The sequence below is a fragment of the Plasmodium brasilianum genome, chromosome 13 (assembly GCF_023973825.1).
Source record: "Plasmodium brasilianum strain Bolivian I chromosome 13, whole genome shotgun sequence".
Lineage (NCBI taxonomy): Eukaryota > Apicomplexa > Aconoidasida > Haemosporida > Plasmodiidae > Plasmodium > Plasmodium brasilianum.
This window is the reverse complement of record NC_090126.1, coordinates 716,398-737,516: the sequence shown is the minus strand read 5'-3', so window position 1 is coordinate 737,516 and position 21,119 is coordinate 716,398. Positions and strand designations below refer to the sequence as shown.

General features: G+C 25.5%; 3 protein-coding genes across 3 annotated transcripts; 1 reads left to right on the top strand and 2 right to left on the bottom strand.

The window, feature by feature from the left end:
• Positions 1-2,078: 2,078 nt before the first annotated feature.
• MKS88_004838 (syntaxin) lies at positions 2,079-2,978 on the top strand (the record flags this gene model as incomplete). Its single annotated transcript, XM_067218047.1, has 1 exon — positions 2,079-2,978. The coding sequence occupies one exon, from the start codon at positions 2,079-2,081 to the stop codon at positions 2,976-2,978; it is 900 nt and encodes a 299-aa protein (XP_067071219.1).
• Positions 2,979-4,187: 1,209 nt separating this feature from the next.
• On the bottom strand, positions 4,188-17,587 carry MKS88_004837 (uncharacterized protein; the record flags this gene model as incomplete). The annotated part of the gene is made up of 4 exons (XM_067218046.1): positions 4,188-4,236; positions 4,394-4,706; positions 4,811-14,810; positions 14,942-17,587. The coding sequence occupies 4 exons, from the start codon at positions 17,585-17,587 to the stop codon at positions 4,188-4,190; spliced, it is 13,008 nt and encodes a 4,335-aa protein (XP_067071218.1).
• Positions 17,588-18,962: 1,375 nt separating this feature from the next.
• MKS88_004836 (50S ribosomal protein L1) lies at positions 18,963-20,542 on the bottom strand (the record flags this gene model as incomplete). The annotated part of the gene is made up of 2 exons (XM_067218045.1): positions 18,963-19,405; positions 19,981-20,542. 2 exons carry the CDS (start codon positions 20,540-20,542, stop codon positions 18,963-18,965), a joined length of 1,005 nt encoding a protein of 334 aa, XP_067071217.1.
• Between the last annotated feature and the right edge of the window lie 577 nt (positions 20,543-21,119).

Sequence of the window (21,119 nt, the reverse complement as noted above, 5' to 3'; positions counted from 1 at the left end):
GTTGGCAGTATTTCATTTATGCACATAACAGTTATTTCCCCTTTTTTTTTAAATGAAAGTACAAATAAAAGCATGATTGTTATTACTGTTAAAACTGTCAATACCATTAAGATTGTTATTATAACAATAATAATTATTATCATTATTATGATTATCATTAACATACTTATTATATTTTTTTTTATTTTATCCATTAACGTAGAACATTTACTAACCAAATTCTGCATATTACAAAAAAGGAAACAAAATTTTTTAAGTTTTTAATTTTACTACATAAAGAAGCTTTAAATCCTTTTATATGGTGTATATATAAAATGGTATACATTTCTTCTTATCTATAAGAAGTGTTTAAGATTTTCTGTTTCGAAATATTGAGATTTAATATATCGCAAAAAATCGTTAATGTTGACAAAAAGGACGTGTTGGATTGCGTGCTACTATGTTAAAAAAAAAAATAAATTAAAAAAAATACCAGTTATATATATTTTACGAGTGAGTATATGGTTTGGCCGTATATATACAAATAAATGTACATTTGCGCATAAATGTACAGTCCGCCTATTTTAGAATTATTTTCAGTGTTTTTTTAATAATTTGACATTTTTAACGAATATATAAATAATTTTTTTGCATTAGGTGATTTTGGGTTAGCGTAATTGCTTTTTCATTTAATAGCTTTTTTATGGGACGGGTTATACATATTTTTATTGGTTTTGTTTTATTTTAAAAATTTTATTTTTATTTTTACCTTTAAAATAAATTGTATGTTTTAAGTTTTTTTTAAAATTTTGTGCTTATAGAAAATAATTCAAATGTAGAAATGAAATTGTTTTCTGATTACAATAAAATTTGCATATATTCTTTTTTTTTTTCGTTAACATGTGTTAGCGTTTTTTACCAGCGTATAAATTTTTCATGTATAAATAAATTTATATTTACATAAATATATATACATATACGCATATATGTATGTACAGTACTGCACGGAATTGTTTCCTTCTTTTTTTATTTTATTTGCGTTCCATACTTATATTTTACTTCACATTTTTTATGCATTTTTGCAGAATAAAAGAAAACGCAAAACTGCAATTATTTTCTCAACTTCAGTTAAATTGGTGTATTTGTATGTACATATATACACATATACCCATATACCCATATACCCATATACCCATATACCCATATACCCATATACCCATATACCCATATACCCATATACCCATATACCCATATACCCATATACCCATATACCCATATACCCATATATCCATATACCCATATACCCATATACACATATACCCATATACCCATATACACATATACCCATATACACATATACCCATAAAAACATATACGCAAATACACATATACCCATATACACATACCCATATACACATATACCCATATACACATATACGCAAATACACATATACCCATATACACATATACACATATACACATATACCCATATACACATATACCCATATACACATATACCCATATACACATATACCCATATACACATATACCCATATACACATATACCCATATACACATATACCCATATACACATATACCCATATACATATATACATATACACAATTATATAAATATACATATTCGTTCATTCAATTTTTCATTATTTACCCATTTATGCAGATATTTACGAATTTATGTATATATATATATTTATGTATACATGTATACATGTACATATAACGTATTTATGGATATACAGCTGAAAAAATACAGGACAAATAATTTTTTTGTTCCTTTTTCTTCATTTTGTGTATTATTTGGCATTTGTCAATAATATATGAATTATGTTTCTGTCCGAGATAAATTAGTACACGTGCATGCCCATTTTAACCATATACTTTGGTTTATGAAAAATATATAAAAATATTTTTATATTTTTTTTTTTTTTTTCATCCCATTTTCCAGCTTTACCATCTCATCGATTCTCTTCTCATTTTATAACTTCACATCACTTCTCTATTTCTCTTTTTTATTTTTTTTTTTGTTTTTTATTACACAATTTTACACCCTCTTGAACGCCCATAAATGTGTGAAAAAAATGTCATATAAGAATTATGAAAGGGCAAAGATTACATACGTAGAGGAAGGAAAAGAAGACAATAATGAAAAGAAAATTAAAGATAATATATTGCTTATTAAAAAAAATATGATATATGCAGAAGAAAATTTAGAAAACTTAAAAAACAATTTAATATCAAAAAGAATTATAGAAGCATTACATGAAGAAATACAACAAATTTATGTTAAAGTAATCGAGACAGAAAATTTATTTCGTGAATGGGAAATAAAATTTGCTGAAAATCCTTTTGAAAAGCAAAAAAAAAAGTATATTTTTGAAAAGTTAAATATACATTTTAAAAATGAAGTAAATAAATTAGAAAATATATCTGTGAATGTAAAAAAAGCAGCTAATGAATTACCAAATATTGAAAATGGTGAGATGCATTATAATAATAACATAAATAACATTTCTTTAAATAAAAAGAAAAATAATAAATTTGTTTCCAGTGATTTTGCCAATGATAATTTTATTTTAAATTTAGAGAAAAGTTATGTAAATAATGATGATTTTATTGAATCTTCGAATTTATATGATTATGAATTAGATCAATTTAATGAAAATGATCTTTTAATTGAACATGAAATAGCTAATGAAAGATTTGAGGGAATTAAAAAAATACAAGGCCAAGTGGTACAAGCACAAGAAGTTTTCAAGGATTTAGCTAATCTTGTTTTTACTCAAAAAGAAAATATTGAAATCTTGAATAATAATGTATATGATACTAATGTAAATGCCTTTAATAGCGCAAAGGAACTAAAGAAAACATATCATAATGTGAAGCAACAGAAATTCACTTGGTGTCTAGCCGCTATAACGTTAGTAATATTTATTTATTTTATTTATTTTAAGTTATTACATTTTTCAATATTTGGCTAATTTTTGACAAATATGTGTATGGGTTGGTACATATATATGTGTATATAATATATATATATATATATATATATATATATATATACTCATATACGTGTATATTTTTTACCTCATAAAGAAGAATTATGAAATGGAATGTATTTCCATATATCAAATCCTTGTCTTATTTTTTTTCGTGAACAACGCAGGGGGGATGTTTCTATCCGTCCGTTGAATTAATTAGAAAGTGTATCTGTAACCGAAATTATGTGTACGCGCACGCACATATATATATATGTATATGCATATATATGTGTATGTGTAAGTTCGCTCATGCATGAATACGCGAGTATATCTTTGTGCTTGTACATATGCCTACTGGGATCTCCATAAGAGAGAAACATGATGCAAATCGTTTGTTTTTATTATGCACGCTTATAATAATAAAATGTGTTGAAATATTGCCCACTTCATTCTTTTTCCCTTATTTTTTATGTTTTTCTTATTTTTAATTTTCGTTTACTTTCGTTTATTTTATTTTATTTTATTTTATATATATATATATATAGTTTTTTTTTTTTTTTTTTTTTTTTTTTTTTTTTTTTTTGTTATTTTGATAAATCCTTAATACCTTTTTAGTTCTTGTGTAGACATATTTACATAATTTTTTCACGTTCGTTTTCCTCTTTGTTACATGCGAAGAGTACATAAAAAATTAAAAATATATAAAATGATGCATTTAATATTTTCATATACAAAATTTAAAATAAGTATTTATGCATTTTTTTGGTATGAATTAAAATATATGAATTAACACAAACAAATTAACAAAAAATTAACTTATAAATTATAAATTGTACAAATATATTTTTTTAAATTCTAAGTATAAATTTTATGGAAAAAAAAAAAAAGAAAAAAGAAGCTTTACTCTAATATATAATAAATAAATATTAATACAGAATAAGAACGTTCGGAGTACATATCCTTGTAAAATTGTAAGCAATCATGTCATGTATCACTAACGTGTTCAAATGTGTAATATAAAAAGTGGGAGCCTTTATAAGTGTATTACTTGACTACGTAAATTCACGAATAAATACGTGCATGAAACTAAGCCGTTAATATATATATACTACTATATGCACTCAGTACGCATACATACATATACATACATGTACATACACATATATATATAAATGCATTAATTAGGTAAAAACAATATACGGAGAAACACTAAAAGGATCCGACTGTTTTTTTAATAATTTCTAAACAAAAACATGAACTGGAAAAAAAAAAAGAAAAAGTATAAAGTAAAAAATAAAATGTAAAACGTAAAAAATAAATAATAATTAAGTAATAGGAAACGAGAAATAAGTAATAGGAAATACGAAATAAGTAATAGGAAATACGAAATAAGATAAACTGGAAAAAAAGGTTACAGCCAGGGTGTCCATCCCTGATGCATTTTGGACAAATATTTTGACGATTTAGACACGTAATATACATGCTGAAATATATTTCCTTTACTTAAAAAGTATAAATTATCATTTTTTCTTTTCTTTTTTTCTTTCGTTAAATCTTTTTGTATATAATAATTCGAAGATATCAAACTTTTCGAAGATAACAATACGTCATCATAATCTTCCCCCTTGTAAAAGTTTTTTTCATTAAAATAATGAACACCTGTATTATTTTGAAAATTATTCATGTAATATAACATATTTAAATCGTTATAACATAACTTCTGATCTTCTATATCAAGGTGTAATTTTCTTATATTTTGAAATTTCTCAAAGGATATTATGCTATCTTTTTTTTTTTTCGTGCAAAATAAATTGCATGTGTATTTATTCTACTTCTTTCTATGTTTTCCCTGTGAACATTTCCCTCTTTCTTAGTATTTAAAAGTTGATTATTACACCTTCGATTATTACTTCTTCTAATTAATTTTCTTCGAAAGTTTCGTACATTTTCTGGTTCATTATAATTTACACTATCACATGAATTGTCTTCTGAGTAACTGAATTCTTTTTCGTGGTATAAAAACCTTTTGGATGAATAATATGGTTTGTAAAAAAATAAGTCTTTTTTTTGTTTTTTATATATATTATGAGTTATGTTTTTCTTATTATATATATTCATATCATAAAATTTATATAATTTTGTTATTTTAAGGTACGATTGTACAATATTGATTTTTTTTTTTTTTTCATTACTTGATATGCTTATACTGAACAAAGATTTTATGTGTTTATATAAACGACTTATTTGCTTCATAATATTTTTCCTTATACTGTTTTTGCTTAAAATGTACATTAAAAAGTTGATATAATTCGTAATATTTTTTGCATTATGGAATGAATGTGAAATTGCGTAAATTTGCTTAATATTACTTTTAGCAGTTATCTTGTGAAGGTGCCTAGAGCATTTTTTATTCCATTTTTTATTCCATTTTTTATGCCTATTTTTCTTGCTGTTTCTATTCCATTTTTCTAACAATATTTCCCCCCCTTTTTTTCCCGTATTTTTTTCTCTACCCCGTTTGTATATTGTTTTGTAGTTCTTTTCCTTTCTCACGAATTTTATAGCTGTCTCACAGCTACATTTAGTGCAATTCTTTTTGTAAAAAGGTTCGTCTCTTCTTCCTTTGCCGAACTGTTCTATTAGTTGCACTACGGCTGAATAATACTTGTAATAATTATTGCAAAGGAAATATTGTATGTATTTTAATATGTACAAAATTTTAAAAGAAATGTAATACGTGTGAATGCGTTCTCTTAAGGGAAAATTATTAAAACGTTCATGTAAAAAATCATATTTTATATTAAAATTGTTATAATGAGAATAAAATATTTTTTCCCTTTCTTCAATTTTCATATGACTATTTTTTAAATACAGGAATATAAACATGGTAGAATACGTTATAATTACATTCAATATGCGTGTATATCTTCTTATAATTATATGGAACATATGATCTATACTTTTTATTAGTTCATTAATAATATTTAAGTAATTTTTTATTTTTTCAAAAGGCTTACTGTTTATAACATGTGTAGCATCTTCTAAACAGTATTCAACCTGCTTCTGTTCGTTCAGTATTTCTTCATTAGGTAATAACATATTATTCGAGTATTTTTTACTATACTGATCCGCTAGGTTTGAAACATAATATATGATATTGTTATATTTTATATGATAAAGATATGAACTTATGTATGTTAATACTTTTCTCAAATATCCCCCTTTTACTATGGGGAAAAAAAAATGTTCTTTTAAATAATATTTCCTAAAATTCTTTGTCTTATGTGATATATATTTTTTTATAATTTTTTTTAAATTAATAAAAGAAAGGGAATAAAACAGAAAAGACATGAAGTAAATATAATACTCATAACTTTTCTTCCTATTTTGGGTTACCATACTTTCTATTACAAAGAAATTATGGCATAATATTTGTGTAATATTTTTTATATATTCCTTTTTATCATCATTGTTATAATTGCTATAATTAATTCTAACACATTCTTCAATATACATTTTTGCAAAAGGGAAATTTTTTGTATGTATTTGCTGTACTGAATTAAATTTGTAATAAATTCTAAATAAAATTTTCGTGTATTTTTCGCATTTTAACAAATAAACATTATTAATTACTTGTTTTAATTTAAATATTTTGCTTAACTTATTTAAACTATATAACGGTGTTTCTTTTAGCAAACTTTTTGCATCCTTTTTAAAGCTAATTTCTATAACATCTTTTTCTGTATCATTAAAAATGCTATCATTAAAGTTTGAGCTTGGGAGAATAAAAGAATATTCTTGTAATTCAATACTACATTGCTTTTTATCTGATGCTTCTTCCTGTTGAATATATAACGTTCTATATTTCAAACCTTTCTCGTCCTCTTTTTTTTTTTGTTTTGTTAAAAATTCGTGCTTGCACAAAGAGCGACTAATTTTTGAAAATTCCTTCTTAACATAATGATCCGAATTGTTTATGATTTTACCAAAATGGAGGAGATACAATTGGCTTCCTAACAGTTTAGCTATTTTCATCTTTAGTTTTCCATTGTTGCAATAGGTCGAGTAGAAATGTGGACACATTCCTATGCCCTTTTTACACTCATTTATATTCTTAATTATGAAGGTGTGATTCATATATATACTATTAAATAAGTTGGACATGGAATAAATTAACGACAAGAAATCATCTGAAAGATGTGCTTCGTAATTCCTTTCTGGATGATAATTCTTATTTATAGAGTATTCGCAAAAAAGGAAGTCAGCACTATGCAATAAGTCAAAATTTTTTTTCCTTTCGTTATAATAAAAAGGATAAAAAAAGAATTGATGAAAATTCCTTAAGTAGTAGTCTTTATATTCACACAAAATAGATGATATTTCATTTAAATTATAAATAAAAAAAGAGCTAGAAAAATTAAAAATTGTAGCATTCCAAAAAATGTCTGTTACTCTTATGGGTACCACTTCAGGTTTACGTAAATAAATACCCCTTTGAAATGATACATTCAGGTCAATATTTATAATATCGTGATTAATGTAATCATATAAAATATTACTTAAATGTCTATGACCAACTTTTGTTATAAAATTTATACAACTATTAACTATTAAAGATGATGTGTACATTTTTCTATTTTCAAAATATTCTTTATTGTTATTACTTAGCATATGTATGTATAGTTTAACACTATGTATATATTTTTCATATTCTTCTTTTAATTCGTAATAAACTTCTCTTAACATCCTCTCCTTCATTACTTTCTTAATTCTATGCTTATGTTGTTTTTCTGTCATCAGTGGGGTCATTTGCTTTTTTACACTATCTCGAAATTCCCCTTCCTTATAATTTTGTCTTTGTTTGTTAATATTATCATACAACAAATTACTGCTAATATGTTTACTGTATATTTTGAGAGGAACCCTCTCCTTATCATACTTCTTAACCCTTTTTAAGAATTTCTCATTGAAATTTTTGTCAAATTTTTTTTTATCCTCCTCATTTATTAAAGACAAAATGGTGGTTACACTTTTATTCTTTTTAACTATACCTACCATGTTCGATAAATATATTATATCAGGTAAATGTATAGGCGCACCTCTTCTATGATGGAAAAAGAAAAAAAATGGTGTTTTCCCTTCTTCAAAATGCTCGTTATCCACGCGTTTTTTATAATTTACTGCTGCTGCTTCTGTTTCTGCTTCTGCTTCTGCTTCTCCTCTTCCTCCATTTACTTTAACTTTTACAATATTTTCTACCTTTTTAAAAACATTATTATATGGAATTTTATCATAAGGAGTAGTTCCAGTTACCTTCCCCTTGCCGAGTATACAAAATGTGAAATCAAAAATGTCATAAATGTACTTATCTATTCTTAAATCTTGTCCACATTTAACACGATAAGAAATTACCTGACCGTTCATAAAAATAATGGTAACAATTTTTGTAGAATTATTATCAATGGTAATTGTGTACGCGCTTTTAGAAAAATTCGCTATTTTATTATATGATATTAAATTGTGTGATTGTTTATCTTCTATATATATATTAACATGTTGTAATTCGTTTACTGATGAATAGGATTTATATTTTATAAAATCACTAAAGAAGCTATTACCAATATTCTCATTTTTGTTTCTGTTTTGAATAATTCTGTTTAGAAAAATGGTAAAATTGGATAAAAATTCTATTAACATTTCAAAATGAAATGCATGAAAATTATCAAGGATATTCCCTCTCAAATTGTTTGTCATGGACATATGCTTTTTTACACATTCCTCTACATCCTTCGTTAATTTTATTTTCTTTTTTATATACAAATAACAGTAGAAATGTGCAAATATTATATATATTTTTTTTAATTCTTCTTCTATCAAATTCTTGGTATATAATTCAACTCCCCTAGTAATGTATGTGTGAGGGGTTGACATTAAATGCATACGAAAAAAAAAATATGTCATAAATGGATTACTCTGTTCACACTCATTATTCAAATAGAGAACTAGCTCATTTAGGAAAATTAAAAAAAATAAAAATTTATTCTTCCATAACTCATCTAACTTGCATGGTTCATTTACATTAATTTTAATGAATCCGTTTATCTGTTCAACTGCATTCTCTTCTTTACTTATTTTTTTCTCTTTTCCTTTTCTTATACAGCTAAAAAATTTCTTTTTTTTTTTATAAACCTTCACTGTGTATTTTACGTAAGACAATATTGTATGAAATATTCTTGAAAAAATTAACTCAATAGAATTTAACAAATTTGTTACACTATTGTTAAAGTCTAGACAAAATAAAAAATTTGAATTTTTTGTGCGCATAAAAAATTGAGAGATGGTCCTATTCTTTTTTTTATATATATCATGAAAATCGCCATTATGTGATGAGTTAACAAACTCGTTATTTTCCATGTAAACATTTCTTCCTTTTGTAAAAGATGAATATGGAAAAATATCACCTATCTCATTTATTATTTCTTTACCTTTGTTAAATTCTATTTCAACCCCCGAATACTTTCCCTCAAAATGGGAATTTATTATATTAGGTCTTTTTTCCCATACATTTATTACGTTTTTATGCTCCCCCTTTTTTTCAAATATATCGTCACTACTGCTACCAATATCTCCACCAGTGTTATTATCCATGCTATTATTCATGATATTAACCATACCTCCAGTCATACCACTACCCACACCACTACTCATACTACTACCTAAACCACTACCCATACTACTACCTAAACCACTACCCATACCACTAACGCCTTCCGTGCACAACATGGAGAAGAATAATCTATTCGTTCTTCTTGTATGTTTATTATATATATGCATTTTATAAAATGCAGTTAAATGTACTGAAATTATTTCAGGTATTTTTTTGTACAAATGGAGAAACAGGGAAAAAAGGATAACTTTTAAATTGGTATGTTCTTTTTTTTCAAAAAAATAATTTAGTATATTTCGATAAATAAGAGCATACATATGTACAGGAATCTTCGCAGTGAAGTCATAAATGTGTAAGTCGAACTTTGTTGAGACGTTTCCCTTAAGAGAATTTACTTCGTTAAAATTTTCATTTTCACTAGTACTGCTAATACATCGCGCTACGTGTATAATCCCTTCGTTCTGTCTATCATCATATATCACATTACTATCACAATAAAAATTACCGTCATGAGTCGTTTCGGTATATCCTATAGTGTACTTTTCAAACAAACCCGAACAAGTACTAGTCTTATATTTTGACTTCATATTTTTTTCGTCTTGCTTAATTAAATTAACCTTTTCTCCTGATTGAAAATGTGTTAATAATAGCATTTTTTTCAAAATTTCTTTTTCATAATAAAAAAAAAATAAATTCTTAAAAAGAAATAATAACTTATTTTTTACTTTAAAATCGTTTCTTATGTATAAGTCTCCGCTCTCATTACACTGTTTGTTAATATTATAATTAAATGTAAATCGGAAGGAATTAAGCATACCGTTAAGTGTATTGTACATGAACAACGTTTTTACATATTGCAAAAATGTTAGATGGGTTAATATTAGGCCAACATACTTGTCGTACTTCTCACAGTAGTTCTTCTCACAATCTCCCTTTTCACTCCCCTTTTCCGTACTTAACTGCTCATTTCCCTTCTCATCGTCTCTATTACCCCCAAAGTTACTAAATAAATACGATTTCACATAGTCCCAATCAAAAAATTTCTCCTTGCAGGAGCTAAATTTTATTATTAACTTCCTAATTTTTTTTAGTCTCATTATGTATGAAATATCTATACACGAATCTCTTAGTTCCCCTCCACCTCTACTTTTTTTGTCTTCATCGTACAACTCGGAAAATAACTTTAACAAAAATAAATTGTTCTTACAACTATCAATCCAAAGTGCATAATAGCTATTGACTTTTTTCCTTTGAATTTCATTTATTATTAAAAATTGTTCATTCATGCATACACAGTATAAATGTGTAAAGAAATTATCTCTAAAATTATTATATGCTATTTTGCTACAATTAGTGCACATATGGATATATGAAGTATTATTATTTATCATTTCTATGTCATTTACATAATAATTGCTAAAATTGATATAAGATTGAGTCATATTAAAATATCTACATGCTGTTCCTTTATGTAATACATGATATATAAAATTTAAGTAATTCTGATTCATTATGGAATAATTAATAACTACTTTGTTTAGTATGTCATCCGAACGGCATGATGCTTTTATACATATATGCCTAAATAGAAAACTATTTATGTCTTTGTAATTCATTAGATTCATTCTAGTAAAATATTTGCTCATGTTATGTGTTCTATCACTTAATGAAAAAAGAAACATATATTTTTCCATATATTTTTTATATTCAGCACTGCTTCTTAGTAATAAATATACTGGAAAAAATATATCGTTACTCTGTATACCCTTTAATATCTTACTTATTATGAAAAATGCTAACATGTCTTTTTTCTTATCACTACTAAGGAAGCGTCTAACAAAGCTACCGCTGTTTGTAATGGGATATACTTTACATTTATTATAATTCGTAATTTTGTCGTTTGAATAATAAATATCGTAGGAAGGATTTACCTTATATTTTGAGTAGTTGAGTTTACTTCTTGTAACCATTTCCCTTATTTCATTATTATGATTCATATAAGCAGAAAATAGTTTACTCCTAATGTAAAACTCATAGCAATAAAAAGAGTTTTCTTTTAAATATTTAGCAAATTTGTAAAAAAAAAATTTCGCTTCCCTCAATTCGTTATCCTGTTCGAAAATTAATTTATTCTTATTTACATACTTAATGATAAATAAAGGGTCTTTATTTAATATATTTATATAAAGCGCATTATTTTTAGGCTTTTTCTCATAAGTAAAGTTAGTGTAGCCGTTGCTATTGCTATTGCTATTGATGTTGTTGTTGTTATGGGTGTGGGTGTGGGTGTGCGTGCTGTAATGATTATTATCAGTGCAGTTTCCGGTTTTATCATTAGTGGGTTGCACTTTTCTTGCCTTACCAACTTCTGCGTATGAACAGCGTAAATAACTTGGAACTAAGGATAAATTATGCTCACAGTAACCTGCAACTAAGTTTAAGAATTCATTTCGCCTATTTAGGTGATGTTCATAGGAGTATATACTTTTTTTTAGATTTACCAGTAAAGTACTTAATTTCTGTTTTTCAGTGCAAAAGGATATGTTCATAAAATATAAATTTATTAAATCATCGTATGACTTGAGGTCATATGTAAAATTTGCATCCTTCTTAGGTGATTCGTTCGGTTGCTCGTTCCTCCGTTCTTTCGACTGCTCTTCATTCTGTTCGCTTCTCAATCCATCCCTTTTATCCAGATCGCAGAACACACATTGAGCGAACATTCTGCAAAAATAAAATTCCTTCCTCTTCAAGAAGTATATACTTAGTAAGTACTTTTTCACATCTGGACTTAATATATTTTTGTTTATACTAGTAATGTTTTTTAATAAATAATATATGTGCACTGGATTATGCACGAATATACAACTCTGCATATAAATGTAAATTATACTTGTAAAAAAGTACTTATTACATAGTATTATATTAGATGAAAATTTTGATAGCACTTCTTCATTGTAATTAATATTCATTGCTTCATCTCCATATATAAAATATAAACATCTACCAGTTATAAGTAAAACCCTTTTGTTATGTTCAAAGTACTTTACTATATGCATATAATTACCATGAGTAAATTCAATATATAAATTTATAATTTCGTTTGTATCTATTTGGAAAAATGGAAGAACCGAAATTAAAAAGGTGTAAATATTTTCTATAATATCATTTGTATCACTATTCATTTGAATATTTTCATATCCTTTACTGTTTGTGGGTAAATCAAAGATCATATCATCTGTTAACTTTTTTTCAAAATTTTTCACTTTCATACATGATACATTTTCAATGCTACACGACTCGTAACTTATTTGAAATATTTCATTGAAAAAAGAATTAATTTTTATGTAAAAATCAAATAGAGAATATATATAACAACATTCTTTTGAGTAAACAGATATGAAAGTTAAAACATTGTTTATGTAAATTATGTGTATGTAATTATCGATTATTTTATATAAAGCATCCTTCTGTTGCTCTGCGTGTTCTGGATTAATTCTACAACTAATTTCCATTCTTCTTTCGATTATTTGTTTTTTAATATTTTCTATTAATTCATATAAGACATGATCAAATATACAAAGAACTGTGCAAGTATTAAAATAAAAAAAATTGTCATTAAAAATTATATTTTTATAAATTGTTAAATTTTTCCAACATTTGTATATATGAATGTTATTTAAGTAAAAATTGTACACACTGTTTGAAAAAAATTTATCTACATAATTTTTTTTGTGTGTTTCTAATTTATTATTTAGTAATACTGAACTTATTGGAAAATTTACCGAATAATTATTATCTTCCTCATTAAGAATAGTTATTAACTTATTTGTTATTTTTAATTGATAAGCATCTATTATGTAAATTAGGTTAAGAAAGTATTCTGCATTTTTTAATAAGCATTTATGTTCTCTTAAATTATTTCCTTTTTTTAGTTTATTCAAAAACATATCAAACATATTAGCAAGCATAAGAAATGATTCTTTTTTATTCATCTCTTTATATTTCAAGCAATTCAGTATTAAGTTATATCCCAAAAATAGGAAAATTATGTTGTATGCGTTAAAACTTACTTCATCTCTTTTGTTGCTTTTTCTCATCTTTTTCATGGGGATCTGCTTTAACTGGCGTTCTTGCTGTTGTTCCTGAGGTTGTTCCTGAGGTTGTTCGTGCTGCTGTTCCTGCGGTTGTTCCTGCGGTTGTTCCTGAGGTTGTTCCTGCTGCTGTTCCTGCGGTTGTTCCTGCTGTTGTTCTACTTCTTCTTCTTTGTTCTCCACTTCCCTTACTTCTTCACCCCCTTTGGTCCTATGTCTTCCACGGTTTACTTTATCTAAGACGCACTGAGATAGTCTTTCACAATAATACGGTGGATCGTCCTCTTGGTATATACCCCTATTTCCCCAGCTACACACACCACTAAATACTGAGTAATTTGGCCCTATATAACCATTACGCACATTTATATTCTTGAATTTTTTAAAAAATAAATTCAATATGGTAAGATGACAACTCCTATTCTTATCTATTTTCTCCTCATAAAACGTACCCATATCGTCCTTTTCTTTTTTTTTTTCTTTTGCAATTTTTTCTATATTTACCTTAAAATAAGAAAGAAATCGTTTATAAAATTTCATTACCTTATAGGAATGAATAGATGACTTTGCAAGTAAACAATTGAAAACAAAGGAATTCTTTTCCAGAATAAAATAAACAAAGAAATCATTTATGTTTAGATCAAACTTGTGTTCATTTTTATAACGGCTGTACAATAAATCCGATTTTAGTAAAGTTAAAATAAATAGATGAATTTTGTTATACTTATAATGATTTTTTATGCATATTTTTTCCTTCCTGTCTTTAATAATTTCATAAAAATTTTCCTGTAGTATATCAAATTTTAATTCCAAAAAAATATCGTTAATTACGTTGGTTAAGAGATACATTCTTCTGTTCTCTAATTCCTCGTTTGCACTACCTTGGTATAGTTCTTCTTTGCATGCCACTCCTTCTTCTCCTTTTTCTGATATTCCTTCTACTGCGTATATCCATTTTCCCCTTCTATGAAGGAAAAACGAAAATTTAAACAAAACCCTCAAAAGGGACAGGTACATGCGTATATCAAAATTTTGATAAAAGAGGAAGACAAAAGAGACACTTTTATTTAGCTTGTTATATAGGTACAAATCAACAAAAAAGTTAATAAAAAAATGAGCAAATTTTTTTTTTTTTTAAAAATATGCTTTATGAAATAAGTTATTATTTGCCCGTAATAATGATTCCTGATGGAGTTGTCTACTTGGTTAATTTTCATAAAATTGCCTTCCTCATTGTAGTAATAAATTTTTTTCAAAAATTTGAAAAATAATAAAAAAAGTTTAATTAAATTAGTACAACTGTAGTAGTAGAATAATTTATTTATACATGATTTGCTACACGCAAAGTAGAAGGAAATATTCTTTGTTATTTCATAAAAAATATAAATGTTATAGATTATTATTGGCATAACAAAATATTCCTTTTTGCAACAATTCAAAAGTAAGAAAAAATAGTCTATGTTATTTTTATAAAATTTGTAAAAGTGTATTTTAAACTCTTGATCAAGTAAAGATTTGTTCAAATAGTTAATATCAATGATATTTAGATTAGATTCTAAATAATTAAAGAGAAATGGAGAATACTTCAATATACTTAACATATTCAAAATATAATAACATAAAAAAGCAATTTCACTGAAGAGGTACTTTTTTACCTCTTCAAAATTTTTTCTTCGCATAATAAAACTACATATATAAAATAGTCTTTTTTTTATGTAAATATCATTAAGAAATTTTTTAAAAGGTAGTATGATATTAATAAAATAATATTTCACAAAATTTATTTGTATGGGATTTATTTTTTTAAAATAACTTATGACAATTTCAAAGAATTTTTTTTTGTCTTTCGTTTTATACGTACATACAGCTATGATTTTGTAAAAATCTCGTATCAACGTTTTACAAATTTTTGATATGGACCCATTATTACAATATTTTTCTAAAGAATCATCCCCAGTATTGTTATTAATCAAGTTATAAGAATTCCTATCATTGCTAATTGGTCTTGGTCCCTCATCTTTTTTTTTTAATCTGTTTTCATAATTTAATGTTCCTTCATTTCCCCCCTCTATATAAGAGTGATCAACTGTTGGTACATTGGCAGTCTCTTTCATTGTAATCTCTAGCGTTTTCATTATATGAATATACCCTTCATAATCTCTTTTACTTCTATGGGTGTAGCTGACGCGTTGTTCTTTTACATTTTCATTGGGAAAATAAGTTAAAAAAAGTTGCCCTTTTTCTATTTCTTTTGCCACTTCCTTTTCTTCTTTTTTTTTTTCTGAGAATATTACTTGATCTTGGATCAGGAAATTATTTACTGCCAAAATGTATACACCTATATATTCACTAACTAATTCATTAAGGGAGTTAAAAATAGGCTTCTTAAAATTCCAAATTATTATTAAATGACATAGGTAGTTGTTCAAAGAATTTAATGCCAAAAGAAAAAAATGATCAAAACGATCACAATTTATATTTTTCTTCAATTTTTCTACTAAATAAAGCTTAATGTAAATAATATAGAAAAACAGCAAAAGAAATAAATCACGAATATTATCATATTTATTGTCTAGTTTTTCTAAAATACAATTGACCGTAGATGAAAAAATCTCTAACGTTAATAATTTATCATTTTGAAAAAAAATGCCATAAAACTTATTTTTAAAAAAGAAAAATAATTGTGAATTTAAAGCATATTTACAAAATAAGTTTATTACTATCTTCCTATTTTTTACTATAAAGGAGGGATTATATTTAGAAACTAATACAAAAACATCTAACGTAATAAACGTTAAGTAATTAACACATACTAAATTTTCTAAAATTAATAATAAACCATTGCATATGGTTTTAAACAGATACTTCAACTTTCTATATATCCAAATCTTGTCTGTGAATTCTTCTATATAGACACAATCAATAGCTGCTTTACGGTATTTTGCTTCACCCTCACATGCATTATAGTAGTCATTGTTACTGTCTTTATCATCAATTTTTCTACTGATGCGTCTTAATCCGCTGTTATTATCACTATTAGTACTATTGCTGTTAAGGCTTTTATTTTCACAATGGTCAATGCTTCCACTGTTACCCATGTTAGCGCTTCTTTTTTCGGCTACGTTGCACCCCCCTCCAGTAAGTACACTTATCAGTTCATGTTTTCCCAAATTTAACAAGTTAACATAAAAACTTATAACAACATTTATTACTTTGTTAACACATATAAGGTAGCCATTCATTCTATATTTATCACTGATGTACATGTACATGTCATCTATTAATAGATCCCCTTTTCTTACATTGTATTTTTCCAAATAAGTGTAAATTATGTATGCAGTTATAACCATAAAGATGTATAGGTTTTCTAATTTATTATAAGTACTGCAACTTATTATAGTCATAAAGGGTAATAACTGTTCATTTTTTACTTTTACTTTTAAGAAATCTATATAATGTGTTTTCTTTCCTCTCTCCACACTAGCTAAGTAATTTCGAAGAACATAATTTTCATTTTCATAATTTTCTAATATTACAAATTCCTTGTTTAAAATAATATCATTGTATGAAAATATGTCATTCTTAATTATGTATAGAACTGCTGTGCTTATAATTTTTAATCGTTCATTTAATTTTAAAAATAGCCTTGTTCTATTCCTGTGCAAAATTTGTGTTGAATCATCATCAATAGAATAATGCGTAAGATAATAAATAAAATAAAAATAATAAATTACCTGCTTTATATAAAATGAATCCTCCGCATTATTTTTCAGAAGATTTTCTACAATATTTGTGATTTGCTTTATATGTAATGTAACATCGATTTGTTTCTTGTATGCATTTTTCATAGTAGTATAGAATACAACCCCATAAAAATTAGAGAAGAAGAAATTATATTTATAAATAATAAAAAAACCGAAAAACAAAAAAAATCAAATCATCAGAAAAAATAAAAAAATAAAATTACAAGTACTTCTTACTTCTGAAGCCTTTTCAACTGCTACTTATGATGTGGTCATATTGGTAGAGGTGTTATATGTACGTATCTCAACTTTATACGCGCTCTTGTACACTTACATACTTTTTATGAACATTTTTTCACATAATATGCATATACAATATATAAACTTATTATCTACAAATTAAATAAATAAAACATGGGCTTACTTAAGAAAATAAGAATAGGTGATGTTTTAAAATGAGTGTTATTACAGCTTCACGTGAGCGCATTGCAAATTTGAAATTTTTTTTATTATTGTTATTCCTTCTGATGTTATGGTACATTTAAAAAAAAATAAAATAAGATAAAATAACCTGTATTTGTATGTAGGCTCATTTTGCATTTCAAAAATTATACAATTTAGAAAAACATTTAATCATATTAAAAAAAAAAAAAATGCACTAAATTGATATACTATTGTGAGTTATTCTATATATCATAATATAAAATAAATAAGTACACATATGTATGTATATGTTTTTTTTCTTTTTTTTTTTTTTTTTTCAGTTACTTATAAAAAATACTTGATGAAAGCAATATCATTTATTGTGTTAACTAAAAAAAAAAAAGTAGAAGTAGAAGAACAAGAAGTTCTTACATATTTTATATAAGATGATAATCCTTTATTTATATATCGAATAATTAGATATTTTTTTTATTTTATTATTTTTTTTTTTACATTTTATAGATATGCCATTACCTCAACAAAAATAAAATAAAATATAGATCCTTACTTATGAACATTATGTTCGAACGTTCATATTCGTGAATATTTGCATAACTAAGTGCTCAAGTTTAAATGCTGATGGATGTCTATGTGTGTGTCCGCCCATATGGTTTATATTCATATGGATGTAACAGTAAATATGTATGTGTACACATATATATAAATATGTGCATAAAGAACGAATAAATTTCGATAATGTTTAAAGCCAATTTTAGAAGAAAAACTTTGCAGATTCCACAAATTATGTATATTATTGTTTACTTTGCGTACAAAAAAAAAAAAAAAAAAAAATAGTGTAATGAAAAAACATAGTTTCGTAAAAAGGAAGTTTTTCCCCGAACACATACATGAACATCCTATATAGGAGTTAAGTAACAAGGTATTATATACATACACATACAACAAACGTGTACAGGAAAAATGAAAAAAACAACCTTTCATTCTTTCCTTTTTCCTTTTTCTTTTTTCTTTTTTTTTTTATACTGGTACGTAAATTTTACAAGAAATTTTTTTTTATCTTGAATGGGAATCCCATGGTAGCACTTAAATAAATGGTTTTCAAATTTTTTGAATTAAAATGAAAAAATTCTAGGTTATCAAGATATTCAAACAAATAACAGATGTTTTCTTTTATTTCGTCACTAGACATATAAACATCCCCAACATTTAAATTTAATGTATTCAATTTATTTAGCTTAAATATATATGTATTCTCAAATTTAAAAAGTTTTATATGTTTTGCTAATAAAAATTCACTAACTAATGTACCTGATTTTTCATTAGGCATCAATCCCTTTCTTCCAACTTCCTTACCAACACGAGTTAGTTTATGTATTACATCATTTGTGCATAATAAAAAATTATTATTTTTTTTTTTTAATTTTATTTCCTTCTCCTTTATTTTGTTCACCAAGTCATCTTCCCCTACAACATCAGCTCCTGCGCACGCGGTTTTGCATATAGGAAAAAAGAAAGAAGTAATGATTAGGGGATTTAAAAATGAAGGGCATAAAAATACAGAAATGTGCGGTAAAGAAAAATATAATATTCTTTAAAATGGTTTATGTTATATATATCATCTATCTTATTAATTTTTACTTGTGTACTCAAAAAATGTGCATAATACGTGTTTTATCTCTGTATGTATATACGCATTATATAATTATATATATACAACAACTCACACAACAATGCTTGCATTAGGAAAGAACGAACACTATACTTTCCACATTACACAAGAATAATGCTTATAGGAAAAAATAAAGGATAAACTTGTCAAAAGGAATATATATAAAAATAAATTAATTTTTTCATATGTATGTGTATGTATATGTATATGTACGTATAAGTATATGTATGTATATGTACGTATAAGTATATGTATGTATATGTACGTATAAGTAAATATACTTATTTGTATGTTTGTATATATATATGTTTATCTTTTTTTTTTGTCCAATGCTTCCTCCATTTCTCATAAACAGATTAAACATAAAAACAAATATAAGTTTTACCTGCATCAGTTGCTGTCTTATAAAGGTTTCTATTAGTTACTACGTAAATTTTTTTTTCCCTCTTTTTTTTTAAATTGTGGGGGAATGTTATAAAAGTTTTTATATTATCATTTTTTGTCATTTTCGACTTTTTTTGATTAAAAGATAAATAAATATCAATACTTTCCACAAATTTATGAACAGCTAAGGTTTTTATTTTTTCTATCGCATCCATAATTCCATATTCGACGCTTTTTTTTGGTAAAATATCTAAAAAATCTTTGTACTTTTTTAATATTTTTTTATCTTTTTTTTTTAGTTTTACATTTTCAAGTGTATCATAGTTTTTAGCGTTATTTGGAGGTGTAATCGTAGGTGAAGATAAGTTGTGTACCTTTGTGTATGATATTTGTTTGTTCTTAAGTAGATTTCTTCTATAGTTACAATTTAAGTTAATTATCTTAGCTATATGGTAACAATACGAATCTTTTATTATATATGACTCACTCACATAACTACATGTAGTTATATAAATAATGAAAAGAATTTCTATAATTGCCCTTAATCCATTTTTATTAGTCATTATATTATTTCAGTGTAATATTTTATGCTACCTTCAATGGGAAGAACCTTTCTTATTACTACTTTTTTTTCAAATTTTTCTTTAGCACGGAAAACTGAAGGCTGGGTAAAAGGAAAAGATGAAAATCGAAAAACTTAAACGTATACGTATAATTATATATACATACATATATGTATACGTATACATATACCCATACATAACTTCAGCATATGGTGAAGCTTACTTAACTATGATACCATATCAAAATAAGGTATTATAGAATTCCCCGTACCGCTTATTAAGGTTTTGAAAAATGCAGCTATTCATCACTGGCTTACAAATAAATCATAACATCAAGGTTATATGAACAATATGAAGCAGGAGAAATTTGTGAATAAGCTGTTTGGTAATTTCGTTACACAAAACTTAAGATACTCTGAATATACATTCCTATGTGTACTTAAAAGTGTACATTATATATATAAATGTATATAATATTCTCTTAAATACATTTAATTGCTTTCCTTTCTGGTTTTCTACTAAATCCAAAATTTTAAAAAATCTACAAAAAAGGATTTAATATAGTTACACTATACCA